Source organism: Vigna unguiculata, chromosome 1, assembly GCF_004118075.2.
Source record: "Vigna unguiculata cultivar IT97K-499-35 chromosome 1, ASM411807v1, whole genome shotgun sequence".
In the NCBI taxonomy this organism is placed as follows: Eukaryota; Viridiplantae; Streptophyta; class Magnoliopsida; order Fabales; family Fabaceae; genus Vigna; species Vigna unguiculata.
Window position 1 is genome coordinate 36,272,825 of NC_040279.1, and position 16,235 is coordinate 36,289,059.

The window sequence follows — 16,235 nt, forward strand, 5'->3', positions numbered from 1 at the left end:
GTGAGTAACATTTATTAACATTGTTAGGAAGAATGATTCGTGTCTATCAACATCAAGAAACATAAATATTATTTTATTAAAAATTTAAATAAGGTGAATATCTATAGTAGAATTATAATCATTTAAAACCTATTTTTCATTAAATAAATATATATTTATATAAATATAATATTGCAGAGTCATACTCATGCGTAGATTAAGCAAGAATAATGGAGTTATTAAGTAAAGTTTTCTTCATACTAATAAGCTTGATCTGGTTTAGTTGTTCCCATGTCTGCTGGCAAACGCATTGGTGTTCTTTCCTGAAACAACTCTGTCTCTTCTCTGTGTGGTTAGGATAATTCACTGATTCTTGGTCGATGCAAATTTCAGATTTTTCTTGTATTAAAAACCAGAGCTTATCAACCGAATGGTTCGTGCAAGTGGGGTTTGTTTTTAATAAAGTTTCCTTCTTGAATTGGTATTAACGCCTATGTTTTAGCTATGAACTGGAAATGATTAGTACCTCTACTCACATGGTTTCATTAAATTTTGTCACCTGTTTCTCTTGGGTGTATCCAAATTTTGTTGCCAAGTGTCTCAGAATTTTCAATATTTTTGAGTTTTATTGGGGCAACTTGGTAGCTAGCCCACACTCACAGCTTCGAATGAACAACGTGTCTAAGAGTTATACACCTAAACACTCTCTTGGCCTTTTTTTTTTCCTTTTGTTAACATTAGTGGGGCTAGTGGGAGAAATTTTCTGGGACCAATTACTTGTTACAGTATGCTAATTTTGTTCTGTTTTCGATGAGATGTGAAATTGAACTTAATCTGAATGGATGTGGCTAGATAGTGTTTTTTACTCTCATCATTGGATTTCTATGATTTTGGCGAATGTTCAGTTTAGAATCTTAAAATTATAAATGGTTGTTTGGCACATGACTTGCTGATAGAAGGCTGATTCTTCTTTCCTTAGAGAGATAGAGATGGTGAAAAAAGGAAACATTGTTCAGTACAGGGAGAGGTTGGACAAGAGCCTTGCCTTACCTGATCTGACAGATGAACAGATACTCAAAACCCTTGTTAAAAGTCAACTCCAAGGCTCATCAAAAGTGGAAATTGAAGGTAATGATAGCATTTCCTAGTTCGCTTTGAGGTATTTTGCAGAAAAGGTACTAGGTGACAGATGTTATTATTTTAGGTAGTTATGTTTATCTTCTTTTATTTGTTTATTCATTTGGTGTTTGCAGGATGTAACGAGAAATTAGTAGAAACCAAAACCAAGGAGATATATGACTTTCTTAGCATGTTGAGAAGTGCTTCTGGAGACAATAGTGCAGGATCTAGTACATCACGCTCTGATTGGAAAGTAAGCTATGGATGTCATGTTTTCTTCCCCTTTCAATTGCTTATTTAGATCATCCTCGGTTGATTTATACCTTGAACCTTTGTATCTTGTAACATGTGAAACAAAGGAGCAACGTTTTTTTGTATTCTGGTTTGAAATTTTACTTCCATAATTTATGTTGACATTTGACATGAACTTTTATTATATGAAATATTAAGGTGAAATGCTAATTCTTATTAGAAAACAATAAAAACACGTTAAACAGTTACATTATTTGATCAACTTCTTGCTTTTTTTAAACAGTTAAAACAGGATACTGAAGATTTTCGAGTTATGTATCGCGAAGGACCAGAGGGAACTCCCTTTCATACATTGCTAGTTGAAGGCTATGTGGATGGGCCTCTAGATCTCTGTGAGTCATGCAACGATGAGCCAAAAATTTTAGCACAACCCTTTTAATTAGTTTAACAAGGGTCATGTTGTGATCTTAACATGAGAAATTTAACCTTTGTTACTTACAATAACAGCTTTGTGCCTTTCATGGGAGTCCTTCCTCTACAAGAAATGGTGAAAATCATATTGCAATACGTGCCTTTGCTTCTATTTGACATTATTTTTTTATAACATAGAAGTTATTTGATTCTGTGTTGGGGTATGTACCCTTTTCACAATTTTCAATTTTTCCAGGTGGCCTCAGTTTACTATTCCCAGTTTCAAAGTTCTGGTATCTGAACGTTTGCAGAGAGTCCAGATTGGGGAACATATCTCACTAGTTAGGTTTGTTTTGGCCCCATCAATTTAGTAAATTTACATTGTAGTGTGTGTCACTGACCATGATAAAAACCTTTATTTTTGAATGCTTATTATGCTGCTGATTGTGGAAGAAAGGATGAAGGTTCCATGGCCTCTATCTACAAGGGAAGCTATAGTGCGTTATTATCTTTTTGAGTACTTTCAAGATGACTTAGTAGTTGTTCTTTTGAATACGGTACTTCTTTATTTTTCTCTGGAAAGTTAATTCTAAGTCAGATCATCCAAGCTTCGAGAAATCCATGTTTAATTTGTTTTCAGGTCTCTGAGTCGACGAGCATTGACAATTTCAACATGAATGCAATTCCTGAGGCAAAGGATGTTGTGAGAATTGATTTGCTGGGAGGCTATGCAATGCAAAAGGTGTCATCAGAAAGAAGTTATTTTCGGTGAGTTTTAAGTCAGTACTAAAAACTTAGAAGTAGCCTGCAAAAAGATGAGTACAAGTATTGAATACGGTATGCATTGAGAATTGTTTTTAGGCCTATATAGTTAACTGAGCTTGTTCACAAGGGAGAGAAGAGAACAGTTTCTCTTACCAAAACTCTTAATGTAGTTGATATGTCTATATTTACTTGTCATCATGATTAGTGTAATACTCTTAGACTAATTCAAATGGCTTTAATTTTTAGAGTAATTGTATTGGTCAACTTCCAAGATGTGGTGAAAAATGATAAAAGGATTTCGGTTCCAAGGCTTAAATTGTGTAAAATTTTGTAGGATAATAGGAAATTTGGATATAAAGCTGGATTTTGTACCTCCATCCCTCATAAATTTCATTTCAAGGCAGCTCATCGGCAGTGGTTTCAGACTTTATCAGAAGGTTGTATATTCTTTTCAAATTTCATTTTCCTTAAGATATCTAGGAGGGTTTACCCTGCTCATGAACTTATTGTCACTTTATTTGCAAAGGCTAGTTAGAAGATTGGTTTCAGCTTATTTACCATTTTCTGCTTGCTCATGTATACATTACATACTTATTATTTTGTATTACATCAACTTCTCAAATTGTTATATTTTAGGCTGTGGCTTCGATGATGAGCAATGATAAAGATAAAGACATCAGCAAGGCCTTGGAGGACCCATTGTATGTTAGAATACGCGAAGCTTTAGTAACTGGGGAAGAGCTTAAGCAAGATGCAAGGTTTGTTCAAGCTGAGGAACTTATTCAAAGTGAGAAAAATGGGGTAAAAGAGAAAGATATATCCTGTGAGTATATAAGCAACCAACGTGCAGGTGGTGAAGAAGATGTAGAAGCAGGTTGTAAAGAGATTGTACAAGTTGAGGAAGATGTTAACAAGGTACTTGAAGTTCCAATCGAGGAAGGTGATTCATTGAGTGTGCTGATCAATGGCAAGGAGAATGGTGAGATTGAAGGTGCAGATAGTGAAGAGATTGTTGATATTGAAGGTGCAGATAGTGAAGAGATTGTTGAGATTGAGAAGGAAATGAACAAAGTGGGTGGCATTCCAACTGAGAAAGATGGTGCAAGAAGTGTTCTGAAGGATAAGAGGAATGGTTATGTACGCTCAGATGTGAGAAGGGCTCTAGAAACAATAGAGAGGGTTATTTCAACGGTTAAGGAACATGGATTTCATCCCCGAATGCCTACTTCAAACTCTGATGAGCAAAAGTTCCAGATGGAAAAAGTTGGCACAGTTGACTCAAGTTCTGCGAAACCTATTCAAGTATGTTTGAAGGATGATGATAGTGTCAAAGAATCAAGCAGCAATATACGGGAGGAAACTTCAGAAGAACCTGCGACGATACAAAGCTTCAGGTGATTTGTTTTACTCTTGTTATTTGAGTAATGTTATCTAATACTGGTTTACAGGGAAATCATTTTTGTATTGGGGCGTGTTATCCTTTAATATGATTTGTTTGGAAATATAAGCTAACTAGTACTTGGTTTGTTTATAGTGACTATGAATTTGACCAATGTTCTTACTATTTTTGGTTCCATAAGGCAGATAGAAACAAATCCAAACTTGAAGGAACTTAACCATAAGAAAGTTGCACCAGCTTCACCCGAACTTAATCTTTCAAGATCAATGGAAGTGAATCCGATTGATTCATCTTCTTTGAAAAGTGGAACAATAGTGGAGCAGACAGTAAGTGATAATAAACCATTAAACAATTATGCAGAGGACATGAAAAAATCAACCAAGGAGATGAGGTATAGATACTGTTGTTTCATGAATTAGCTAAAACCATAAAAGTTTGGAAGACGATAGAAGAATAAAACAGAGAGATATGATCAACTTGCAACACAATGATAAGGTTTGATGTTTATTTATCCGAAGATCACTGGTAAAATGTTCACACGTGTTAATTTTGTCCACTAATTATTACCATTGATGCTGCTCAATCAATCTCTAAAGTTAAGTTTATTTAGAAATGTAAGATTGGTTAATTAGAGATTAGGCAGACATATCTAAAAGTACAAATGTATATTGGTATATCAATTAAACGATATACTTTTGTAAATTACTCTTTTTCCTGGCCTATGTACACTTGTAACATTTATCTTATATTTTATTTATGTTCTTCACATTTTAGTTTCTGTCTCAAATTCCTTTAAAGTAATAATTTCCCATTACCGTACTTTTTTTAAAAATTTCCAAAATTTATTTAGTTCAAAAGCTGACGCCTTTTCTCTTTATTCAAAAGAGTAAAATTTCTATTTTCTTTAAATAGAGATCAAAATGTATTTTTTTTAAAATAAAAATAAACGTGCGTAAGTTTTGTTTTCTTTTTGAAAATCACATTCAAAATATACAATGTAATGTTTTACTTAAACATTTAACCTTCCAGCTCAAATTTTATAACTTGTATCGAACTAAATCCATTTATGAATAATTTTATATTTATGTAACAAAATATTTCTGCTCAATTATATAAATTAAAGTACAAATCGGACTACGAATTGTTGCTTCTATTCAATAAAAAGTCTTATTAAAGTGTAATTTATAAGTATATTTTATATTTTCAAATTTAAAAAATATTATTCGATTATTGCATTAACGTTTTATTTAAATAATTGTCATTTTATTTTATAACAACTGTCTCGTATTATTTGTCAAAGAAAATGACCAAAATAATGACGAGAAAAAAGTACACGTTGTAGAGGAGTTTTTGTCCTTTAACTGAGAAAATAAAATAAAATAAATGTCTTTAATGACATTTGGGTGTTAAGGTGGAAAATGGTTTATATTACAGGATTGGAAATATTGATTTTAAAAGAAAAAAAAATATTACTTTAATTTTAAGATACTAGAAACATCGAATCTTGTTAACTAGTTATAGGAGGAAATTTTTCAAGAAAAATATGGAAGAATGTATCAAAAATCATAAAAAAACAGACGTTTTTATGTATTTTAACGAAAAATATTTTTACTTTTAAGAAATAATCTTAGTAACCCGTTAACATTTGAGAAAAACATATATAACTACTATAATTTATAAATACTAATGTAATAACATATAAAAAACTAATATAATTGAAAAACTGATAATAAAGTAATTTAATTTATTTATTTATTTTATTACTTTCTTTGATAAAATGTCTCAAAATAATTGCAATTTTAATCTGTATTTTCTTGAAACTGTTTGATGTTTTAATTCAATAAAATATTAATTTTTTTGTTTTAATTTTACTTGTAAGTAAACTGCTTTAATATTTATAGTTACAACGAACAAAAAGAAATTTATTTATAGAAAAAATGAGATTGTTTTTATGAATGATATATTTATTATTTTTCTGACGGAAAACTATGAAGTGGAATAGTTTTGGGAAGGAGTTTCTATATTCTATATATAAGTTATGATCCATCAAAAGCAGGCAGAACCCAAAACGCAGCGTTCGAAATCGAAGTCTTGGGGAACAAGTTGCAAACGCAACCATTAAAGAAAGGTAATCTTTGTGCTCAAGCTGCAAACACGAAAATGGGGTGGGTTTGGAGTGATGACCACAACGACGACGATCTTCGACGTGATATCTCTTCGGAAGGGTGCTCCACCACGAAGGTCGTCAAATATCAATGCAAAACAGAGGAGGTCGAATCTGGAAAGTTCGTCAGAAAGTGCGAGAAAACAGAAGAGCTTCTCAGGAATTGCATCGGAAAGTAATACTCTTTTCTGTCATGTTTTCGGTCACTTATTATGAATATCTTTTTAATGATTTTTTACTATACTGTCAAATGTGACGCCCTAGAAATTACGATTGATTGATTGATTAGGTGTTAGGAAGAGTTTTGCTTTGAATTCGTTCCTACAGCGTGTGGAATTTATTTATTTATTTTTTCTCGATCACAAACAAACTAATTTGATGGTGTTATGAATCAAAAACTGGAATATTTGAAGTAGAAGTGTTAACGATTGCGGTGACATCTTTGCTTCGTTTAAGAATTAGGGAAAAGACTGGAGGTATGTATTTTTTTTTTTTAAGTGAAAATTATGTCCGCAAATTCTGGTATGTCGTATTAGGACAAAGTGAAAACCGTGACGTGAATCAGGAAAGGGGTTTTGATAGGTAGATTACTCACGTGGTGATAGATGCGGGGGCACATACTTGGGCTTATAATCGGCTTATAGAAAATCTATACAAACTCTATTATGCTTTCGCAGTGATGTGTATCTAAGATTGCGGTTGCAAAAACTTCCCCTGTTGTCTCTCATCTTGCACTACAAGTAAAAAAACCTCGTCATGGGTAAAATAGGATCAATGAGGAGGATTGGCCTCTGATATGTAGAAGAGAGTCATTCAAACCCATCAAGAATTGCATGGCATACTTCATATTAGTATATTCTAGTCAAGGTTGAATACGTCCACAGTAGCGTGAGTGGGCAGGTTTTGTATTCACCTAGCCCCTCTGTTAGAGACTTCAATTTTTCAAAATGCTGAGAGCACTAGCTCACATAAAGACTTCACTGTTGGAGATTCACCAGTGCACACTTTAATTGAAAAATTAGTGGACCATTTTGTACTTGGAAGCTCACTTCCACGCCTAAAAAAATCGGTGGAGGGTGAACATATCATAATTTATGTGATATCCTTTGAAATGGATTTGAAAAGCCAAGAAGAAGCAGATATTATTTCGTTGCCGTGAAAGAAATGTATTGTCAACACCTGGTTCTTGTATAAAATTGTGAACAAACCCAAACTTGTTTTCCCCAATGAGTATCATTTTCACGGCCCAGCACCAAGACGTGTAGTTCACACCATTAGAGGCTCACAAACTGATACAGAACCAGGATTATCAGAGGGATGAGTGAAGAAGGAAGCAGAGCATCATCAACTGCAGCTATGAATGCATATACACGACGGATAAGAAGCAGCCGAAAGAGATAAATAAAGTCATTCTAGCAGAAAGTAATCAAATCTTATACCATATTAAAGTATAATGCTGGGCTGGCGTAGTAGATTAGTATTATTGCTTTGAAGAAATTCAGACTTTCATTTTTGTGTGTGTATGCTGTTGTTGTCTAACCAAATTACAAGAGTGAGTAACAAGCATACTAGATAAGTTAAAAGCCAGTTATTTCCCTAATACTAGGATGTACTGAGTTTAAAAGGCCGTGAGAATGATATGTATCTTTGACCTTGTGTTTGAGTCCTGTTCTATCGACATAAAACTGGAAGTAAAATGTATAGTTGAGATTGTTATAATCGATATAAATAATACTAATGACCCTTCTTTGCCCTGCATCATCATATCCTACTTCTCTTCGACTTATTTCTTATCATCTATCTGCATTAATGCAAAACCAGGTGAAAAATAGCTTTGAATACCAAATGGGTTGTAGGTGGGTGAGACATACAATGTAATGATCATACTGGTTTTTAAAATCTAGTTTGTTTAGTCTTTTTAAGCTTAAATTAGATTGAATAGTTTTTATATCATGCTAGATAAACCAGAGATAATAGGTGAGCTGGCACACTCACAAGCACATAGAGGAGCAGAATTGCTTATGCTTTAATTGATTTCAGTTTTTACTATTTGGGCATTGTATTATTTGGGAATATGGCTGGACTATCCAGTTACCCTTTCTTTGTTGCAGTCATATTACTCTGTAAGTCTCTTAAAAATGTGACTGAAACTTTTATCTTATTTTTACCTTCACACTTTGCAGGCCTGTTGAAATGTTTCAATCTAACAAAGAGTATACCGAAGAGGATGTAACAGACGAGGTACTCAAAGGAAGTTCTGTTCCATTTACCTCATCAGACCGTGGTGTGTTCGACTTCCCAGGGCTACGAAATGATATCGAAGTCATGGAACGTAACGTGTTCGATAGTCTTAGTCGTTTCCTGGAAACAGCTGAAGAAATGAAGAATGGCGTTTTTGATGTTTTTGGTAAGTCTCCAAGGATCTTCGATGCAGAGTCGTCTTCACCCTCTGTGAGGCGAGAGATCCCTATTGCAAGTCGCACAGAAGCTTATCCTAAAACCCTGGAGAAGGAATCAGGATATACTGATTATGTTACAGCCGCTCAAGATGTTTAAACTTTGAACTGGACCACAACCAAGTCCTGTAATAACATCTTTGGGAGCTGTTTTACTTCTTTTCTTTTCTTTTAAACTGTGTTTTTTCTATTCCCTTCACTCAATTGTAGCCAATACGAATGAAAATAAATCCAGTTTTAGACAAAGTTACAGCGGGTGGATTTGATGGAAGTATATTTGCATTTTAAATTCATTTCGTCAATCTTCCCTAATCTGATGGAGTTTAATAAAATATGAATTTGTGACTTCATAATTTGTTTAGTTTTACCATGTTTCATTCTTCTCCTTTTGTTGCATAAATGTTTTTAAAATGAACTAAAACAATGGTGTTACTTGTTTTTATGATTGTTAAAATAAAATTAGTAATAAAAGAATAAATTTGCAATTAGATACATACTTGCATGTTGTAAGGTTCTGCTTGATTTGACAATGACAATGGGGAAATGAGGTCTTGTGACCAAAAGGTGTACTATGTGTGTGAGTGTGTGTATATATATATTAAAGTAATCTTTATGAATGCTATCTAAATGATACTCATTGCTCTAAAATCAATTTAAGTTGAATATTTTCCAACGTATTTAACTTATTGTATATTTTTAATTAAAAACAGTTCACACTAAAGCATTTCCGAGATTAACTTTGGTGTAATTCAAACACACATTATTTGATTTCATTGACTCGTGTAGCACGGTCGGTCCCTTTTAAGTGGTAGTGGCATTTTCATCACATCATTGACGCCATTTTTGAGTCTTGAAGGCGAAGACTAGAACTAGAACTCCGAAGACCTTAAGAGCATAACAAAATTGCGAATGGAAAACTGTTACATTCTTTTTTCCTCTGAGAAAAACACGTTCAGATAATGGAAGTTAGTGCGGCACCGATTTCTAGTTCATATACCTTTTCATTTTTCTGTTAATCAAATTAAACTGTTCCTTATTCTTAAGGGTTTAATTTATTAGTGCCTCCACCTCTTTCTTTTTTTTTCTTTCTGGTGAAATCCTCTTCATTTACCTTTTATTTGTTTATCGAACTGCTACCTTTAAGCCATTGTTTCTAGAAATGGAAGTATTCAACTATGAGTTCATTATTTGTTTTAAATGTTGATTTATTCACCAAATTAAATATATGAAGTCTCCCCTACTTACTAATGCTGAGTGGGTCACTTGCACAAGTAGATAAGATGGATTTGTCAAACTCTCTATTACTACTATATTTGAATTGATCAAATTGAACAATATGAGGACCAAGTAATTTTTTACATTTTTTTAACAACTGATAAATATTACACATATTGAATGACTACAAATAAATGTGAAAAATGTGAAGCTTACAAATTAAAACGGGAAGAATTAATTGACATTGATGATTTTATACATTGATCATAAAAATATTGAAATAAGAAGTATCGGCAATTAAACTTTTATACTAAAATATTAAAAAATAATAATTCAATTAATAAAATACTTTTAACAGTAACAAGTAAATATTGAGTATTTAATGCTAATTAAAGAAAAATAAATTTAATTATAGAAATTAAATTAAGAAAATTAAGAAAAATAAAAATATTATTTAATTGAATAACCCGTGAAAAAATATTTTGACATCAGAATTTAAAAGGCTTTTGACACAAAGCAAGAAAGACTTTGAAAAATATAATCAAAAGTTGTCCCATCTTTAAGAACGAAAACTTAAATGTATTATTACATAAGGATAAAAAAAAACAATAAATAAATAAATAAAACTTATTGCAATTTATATTTGTATTTAGAGCATATAATGTTTTGTGTTAAAACTCGACATCATAAGTACGATTGACTTAAAATTCCAGTCGAGCTTATTACATAGTTATCTCTTAATTTACTATGTGTCTATAAGCTTCTAAACTTATTTAAAATAAAACACTTTAAAATAATAAAGAGGAATTATTTTTCTTCCGGTTATGTTAAATGATAAATCTTTTTAACTTTAGAATAAATATCTCTTTTATGCGTTTGAGTAAAATAAATTCACATTTTTTTCACGCTTTTAATAAATAATACTTACTTATCTCCTGTTTCAATAAAATAAAAAATTTACACTTTAAAAATGATTTTATTTTTATACTTTTATATTTTAAAATTTTAGAATTTTTAAATTTCATTTAAGCTTTAGTTCATATGATATTTTTAGATAAAATAAAACATTTTTGTTAAGATTAGGAAACAAATAATAATATTTTAGCATAAACTTCTGATAAAATAACTGCAATTTCTCCAAATAATATCGACTTAAGTGAAAAAGAAAACACACATACATTAAAAGACAAGACAAGAATACCGGCTATGGCCGGAGGATTGGAGCTTCCCGTGAAGCATCCCTGTTAGTCAGAATATCTCGAGAAGTTTTTTTTTTTTTTTTAATTTTATATGTAATTTTCCCAATCTCTAGTATTTTAATTTATCATTTTTAATCTATACATTTCTATCTATATAAATTGAACCCAATTATTTAAAATAAGTTTAACATAAAATAACATTTACACAATCTTTCATTATAATATAATTTCTAATAAATTTTAATTTTATCCAATATCTTATTAAAAAACTACTAATATATATTAGAAATTATGAGCCAGCATTCTTGAATAAAGAAATCTGAACCGTCCAGTGGACAGGTGGCATTCTGCTACTACCATTGGATTTGGCCACACGCGTTTTTGCTCCAACATTTGGAACATTCTCCGTTTACACAATCTAAACAAAGAAATAACCGGTAACTGTCACTTGTCTTTCCCTCCATTTCTCTTCGTTTTCAACATACCTAATCACTCCATTCATGAACGTGTTTTTTTGTGTATATAACACAATTTTCAATTCAACTAATCTCATTAATGAAATATCTAAGAGAAGAGAAAGAAAATATAGAAGCACAATTTTTTTCGTATTTAAAAAGCAACTATGAAATATTCTTTCTCCTGAGTCATCATGAGTGGATCATTTCCACTGTCTTTTCCATCTATATAACATCAAAATTTTCTCTTTTCCTTTTCCCACTTGGACTGTGTCACACGGCTCAATTTTTTTCCCGTTTACACTTTCCACTCCTTTGAAAACTTCCACTTTTACGCCTTCACAATCACCCATATACATAATTTTTTTCTCGTTCACTTTTGTATCCATAGAAAGGTTTGATTCATTGATGCAAACCATTCACCTTCTTCTTCAAATATCCACTGATTCTTCCTTCCATGTTCACATGCTGGATTTAGGCTATAGTGGGGTTGGTGCAGAAAATCGAATGTGATCTTGGGCTTCACTTGCTTCTTGCTTCTTACTTCTTACATGCAAGTCACAGACAGGAAGTAGCAAGTGCAAGATGGGAAACAATTGTGTCGGGTCAAAAACCTCGGATTATACACTGCTTTCCTGTTTTTTTCGGAGTTCATTGGTGTGGCCTTATCATCATCAAACGGTGGTCACAGAAATTTCTGATCCAACTTCACTTGAAACTGAAGACACAAATGCTCCAGAGAATGTTCAGGAAAAGCCTCCACGAGTGGTGGAAATTAACAAAGAGATTAACATGCCTTCAGAGCCTGCAAATAAAAAAATACCCCGTAAAGTCAAGAGGGTAGCAATAGGGCTTCAAGAAGAGTCAATTTTGAAGAGAAAAAGTGGTCACTTTAAGGAGTACTATAATTTGGAGAAGAGCTTGGAAAGGGACAATATGGAACAACATTCCTGTGTACTGAGAAAGCAACTGGGAAAAAGTATGCTTGCAAGTCCATTCCAAAAGTGAAACTGCTGATAGATGAAGACGTGGAAGATGTGAGGAGGGAGATTGAGATAATGCATCACTTGGAGGGGTGTCCTAATGTGATATCAATTAAAGGGGCTTTTGAGGATGGTGTTGCAGTTTATGTTGTGATGGAGTTATGTGAAGGGGGTGAACTTTTTGATAGGATTGTGGATAAGGGGCATTACACAGAGAGAAAAGCAGCTAAACTTGCAAGGACTATAGTTAGTATTGTAGAAGGTTGCCACTCCCTTGGGTGATGCATCGTGATCTTAAGCCTGAGAATTTTCTCTTTGTTGATGGGAATGAAGAGTCCACACTTAAGGCCATAGATTTTGGAATGTCTGTTTTCTTCAAACCAGGTTTGGATGAAATGTTCGTTTCCTTCCTTTGTCCCTCCCTGCTAGACAACCAAATTATAATATAGAACTATGGTGACTTTGTTTCCATGAAAATTGGTTTCAAAAATTATAAAAGTATAACTCCAAGACTTTAATATTAAGGCAAGAGCTTAATAAAATGGCCTTTAAGAACACTGTGATACTGTAGAATAGAAACTTCATGAGAGGATATTATAATACTCTTGAATTAAAGATATCTATAAACCTTACCTGTCTTTTTTATCAGGAATAATGTCTCTAAAGTTTACAATTCTTCAAGAAAACTAAACTCTAATTAATTTGCTTCCCTTTAAAATCAATCTACCAGATTGTTTGATATGAGATGGAGCATGCTCCTTCATGCTTCCCTAATACAATAGAATGAATGTTCTGTAATGTTCTAATTACATGATTCTTGTGATTGCATTTCACTGACATTGGTCTGTTACAGGGGAAACTTTTAGGGACGTGGTTGGAAGTCCTTATTATATCGCACCTGAAGTTCTACGAAGGCATTATGGTCCAGAAGCTGATGTGTGGAGTGCAGGTGTGATCATATACATTCTTTTATGTGGAAAACCTCCATTCTGGGGTGGTAAGAGTCATTCATTAAGATTTCTAGCCCTTCAGTGATTCATTCATTTTGCTTAATTTTGTATCTTGCTAAAGTTTCTGCTGATTCTAAAATGAATTTTCCATGATGATAGAATGTGAGCAAGAGATATTTGAAGAAGTTTTGCATGGTGATCTCGATTTCACTTCAGATCCTTGGCCTAATATCTCTGAAAGTGCTAGAGACTTGGTTAGGAAGATGCTTGTTAGAGATCCTAGAAAACGGATAACAGCACATGAAGTTCTTCGTAAGTTTCTGTACCAGTATTCCATTTAGATGCTAGTGAATGACATTTCAATACCACATTAGGCATCACATTATGCTGTCGTGTTTTCTTTAGCATGGACTTGTTATTATTCTTTTGGTAGCTGACATTCTCTTTGATCGCATACAAAGTTACAGTGAAAACCTTTTAAAAAATCAATGCATGATTTTTCGTCACTGGTTACTGTGCTATCACGTCTTTCCAATTTTATCAAACACTTTTCTAAGAAAGAGTTTCTTAGATTTTGGACAAAATATTAGGCATTATATCGGACTTTCTGACTAGTGAGTACTAATTGTCATTGTCACAAAAGATTATGAGTTGATGTTATGTTACAACCTTGTAGATGACAACATGCTGATTCTTTGCAGGTCACCCTTGGATTCAAGTCGATGGAGTTGCTCCAGACAAGCCTCTTGATTCTGCAGTTTTGAGTCGCCTGAAGCAGTTTTCTGTAATGAACAAGCTAAAGAAAATGGCTCTTAGAGTAAGAAATCTTTCTAGCATATAACTCTGCACCATAAATTCTATTAGCAAGGTAGAATATATCAACAAACTTCTATTTGAAATTTTCAAGTCGAGTCCTCATACTATTTTCCATGTTGCTCTCTACAGGTTATTGCAGAGAACCTCTCAGAAGAAGAAATTTCTGAACTGAAAGTAGCGTTTAAGATGATAGACACAGACAACAGTGGTCAAATTACTTTAGAAAAGCTCAAGGCTGGATTGAAAATGCTTGGTAATAATCTCAGTGAACCAGAAATTTTGGATCTGATGCAAGCTGTAAGTATTAGTACAGAATCATCTTACAATTTCCTTAATGTCACTATACAAACCTACATTTTTGTCCTTTTTTTCTTGTTTGGTAAAGTAGGATTCTTATCGTTTTAGGAGTTAGGACTCATACTATTAAGTAGAACAATAGAAGTAATCCTATATAGGATTTCATATGTTTTTAACTTGGCTTAGATTATGATTAATTTTACACGGGAAAGCTCTTTGAGTATGACTTAGTGAAACATTCTTATGCAAGTAGGGAAAAGTAAAACAGTGAACAACAATAACTTTTAGTAGCACATTCTTATAATCTATCTCCCAATGTTGTTTCTGATTGCAGGCAGATGTTGATAACAGTGGCACAATTGACTACAGAGAATTCATAGCTGCAACATTGCATTTAAACAAAGTTCACAGAGAAGATCATTTAGTTGCAGCTTTTTCATTTTTTGATAGAAGTGGAAGCGGCTACATCACTCAAGATGAGCTTCAAAAAGCTTGTGAAGAATTTGGTATTGAGAATGTATGCTTCGAGGAAATGATCCAAGAAGCTGATCAGAACAACGTGAGTACATTTTACAGTATAATGTAATGAAAAGTAAACAAACTAACACTCCAAACATTGTTTTTTTTTGCTGTTACGTCATGAGTAGCCTACATAATTCTTTATATATGTTAAACTAAATTTATGCTGCAAAGATATTCCAAATTTAATTAATCTTTTATGACGTGGTTATGTTCATGTTTTACCCTTTCAGGATGGCCGAATAGACTACAATGAATTTGTGGCTATGATGCTGAAAGGAAATGCAGATTTAGGTATAAACAGGATAAAGGGTGGCACTGATTTTAGCATTGGATTTAGGGAGGCACTATCAGTGTGTTGAAAAAAAGTGGAAATTTATGATTTTTCTCCCACTATATGGTGAAATTAACTTCTTTTGAAAAGCGTTGTGAGGGGCTATTTTTCTGTAAAAATGTTGATAAGTTATGTAGAGGAGAATTGATATGAAGTTAAGATGAAGTGATGAGACTTGAGAATGGAGTTGGTGGAGGGAGCTTTTCAAGGGTGCTTGTCATGCTTAACACTTAGGGTTCAAAGGATTGTGATGACTTGCCTAATGTCAAAGAGATATCACTATCTCACTTTTATTTCTGTCTCTCCTATGATGTTTTATGAGTTATAATGTGAAACAATCTACATATAGAAGGGATAAAAGCAATTCAATTCTAAATCTTTACAATTTAACATTTAAAATTGGAGGCCAAGTTTAGAGTAAGAATGACACTCTCTAAATCAAATATAATTTTCATTTTTTTTAAAGGACATCGAAGTAAGCAAGGCCCATGGTATTAATGAGTCATCATCTCATTGACCTTGTGGATAAGAAACACACCATTCTGTCTCTCTATTCTTCTACCATAATCTAAATATCTAGATTTTGTCATTTTAAACTCATACGTCACTTCATTCAGCTTACTAAATGACCATACAGATTCTCACCATGATCACCAGTCTCAACCTTTCACTCCCAATTCAAAAACACTGACAATTGTTTGTAGAATTTGGAGAAATACTGAAAACTCTAATAGAGAAAAAATAAAAAGAAGAAAACATTGTCAGGTGAAAACATTTGACTATATTATAAACAAAAATGAGAACAATAAATATTAAATACACGTAACGTTTTACCAAGACTTATTTTTTTCTCGCAATTTAGAAATGAGAACGGCTTTTCATTACATATTTCTTCATGTGAGTGAGTCTGGATGACCGAGTG

The 16,235-nt window shown here is 32.8% G+C and overlaps 2 protein-coding genes and 1 pseudogene across 6 annotated transcripts; all 3 read left to right on the forward strand.

The window, feature by feature from the left end:
* The first annotated feature begins 221 nt into the window (after positions 1-221).
* On the forward strand, positions 222-4,379 carry LOC114193313. 5 transcript variants are annotated; one of them, XM_028083061.1, is made up of 11 exons: positions 222-412; positions 959-1,107; positions 1,233-1,351; positions 1,634-1,742; positions 1,858-1,897; positions 2,018-2,107; positions 2,219-2,318; positions 2,402-2,529; positions 2,861-2,963; positions 3,163-3,920; positions 4,107-4,379. In XM_028083061.1, exons 2-11 carry the CDS (start codon positions 969-971, stop codon positions 4,342-4,344), a joined length of 1,824 nt encoding a protein of 607 aa, XP_027938862.1. In that variant the 5' UTR covers positions 222-412; positions 959-968; the 3' UTR covers positions 4,345-4,379. The 5 variants fall into 5 exon arrangements, with proteins under 5 accessions (XP_027938862.1, XP_027938871.1, XP_027938888.1 ...); XM_028083070.1 differs by having other exon boundaries at positions 230-331; XM_028083087.1 differs by having other exon boundaries at positions 233-412; positions 936-1,107; positions 4,111-4,299.
* A 1,590-nt stretch (positions 4,380-5,969) lies between these two features.
* LOC114183670 lies at positions 5,970-8,834 on the forward strand. The gene is made up of 2 exons (XM_028070764.1): positions 5,970-6,264; positions 8,273-8,834. Exons 1-2 carry the CDS (start codon positions 6,086-6,088, stop codon positions 8,643-8,645), a joined length of 552 nt encoding a protein of 183 aa, XP_027926565.1. The 5' UTR covers positions 5,970-6,085; the 3' UTR covers positions 8,646-8,834.
* A 2,706-nt stretch (positions 8,835-11,540) lies between these two features.
* Positions 11,541-15,615, forward strand: LOC114183668 (annotated as a pseudogene).
* The last annotated feature ends 620 nt before the right edge of the window (positions 15,616-16,235 follow it).